Source organism: Aptenodytes forsteri, unplaced genomic scaffold (assembly GCF_000699145.1).
Source record: "Aptenodytes forsteri isolate BGI_AS27 unplaced genomic scaffold, ASM69914v1 Scaffold402, whole genome shotgun sequence".
NCBI lineage: Eukaryota > Metazoa > Chordata > Aves > Sphenisciformes > Spheniscidae > Aptenodytes > Aptenodytes forsteri.
This window is the reverse complement of record NW_008795144.1, coordinates 850-1,832: the sequence shown is the minus strand read 5'-3', so window position 1 is coordinate 1,832 and position 983 is coordinate 850. Positions and strand designations below refer to the sequence as shown.

The 983-nt window shown below is 47.7% G+C and overlaps 1 protein-coding gene across 1 annotated transcript in view; it reads right to left on the bottom strand.

Moving 5' to 3' along the window:
- FBN2 (fibrillin 2) overlaps positions 1–502 on the bottom strand; it is a 205,879-nt gene extending 205,377 nt beyond the window's left edge. Inside the window, exon 1 of the mRNA XM_019471859.1 lies at positions 400–502. Within this exon, the coding sequence (XP_019327404.1) occupies positions 400–502 (103 nt within the window). The remainder of the gene's footprint in view (positions 1–399) is intronic.
- Positions 503–983: the final 481 nt, after the last annotated feature.

Below are 983 nucleotides of genomic sequence, written 5' to 3'. Positions count from 1 at the left end.
GAATGTTTCCAGGGATGGGGCATCCACCACCTCTCTGGGCAACCTGTGCCACTGTTTCACCACCCTCAGCATAAAAAAATTTCTTCCTTCTATCTAGTCTCAATCTACCCCCCTTTAGTTTAAAGCCATTCCCCCTTGTCCTGTCGCAACAGGCCCTGCTAAAAAGTTTGCCGCCATCTTTTTGATAAGCCCCCTTTAAGTACTGATAGGCTGCAATAAGGTCTCCCCGAAGCTGAAGGAATGGTTCCAAGAATCCACATTCCAGGTTCCATTCCCCAAAGGAATGGTTCAAAGCTGTGACAGGGGAGGTTTAGACTGGACATTAGGAAGCAGTTATTTACCAAAAGAGTGGTCAAACACTGCAACAGGCTCCCTAAAGAGTTGGTTGATGCCCTATACCTGTCAGTGCCTTAAAAAGAGGCATTTGGACAATACCCTCAATAATAGGCTTTAACTTTTGGTCAGCTCTGGAGTGGTCACACAAGTAGGAATAGATGGTCATCGTAGGTCCCTGCCGACTGGAACTAAACTATTCTATTCTGTTCTGTTCTGTTCTGTTCTATTCTATTCTATTCTATTCTATTCTATTCTAAATCAATGTTTGTGAAAGCTGCTGAACTGAGTGAAACCAGCAAGTAGTTTTCTGACGCTGCAGCATCTGGAAGCTGTTGCACCTTTGGAAAACTTCGCTGTATTTCCCACTGGCAAAGCTTTCTCCTCCAGGACTTCAGCAAGCATCCCTTCACGGGCATGTAACAGTTGTGCTCTGGGTGGTGGCCATACAGGTCTTGAAGACCTCCAGGCTCAGGGATCTCACAACCTCTCTGGGCAGCCCGCTCCAGTGCTTCATGATCCTCACAGGGATTTTGGTTTTGATTCCTTATCTCCAGCCTGAACCTCTCTAGCGTCAGGAGATGCCACCGTCTCTCACCCTCCCACCAGGCAGTGCTGGGAAGAGCCTGTCCCCACCCCCTTGATGACTT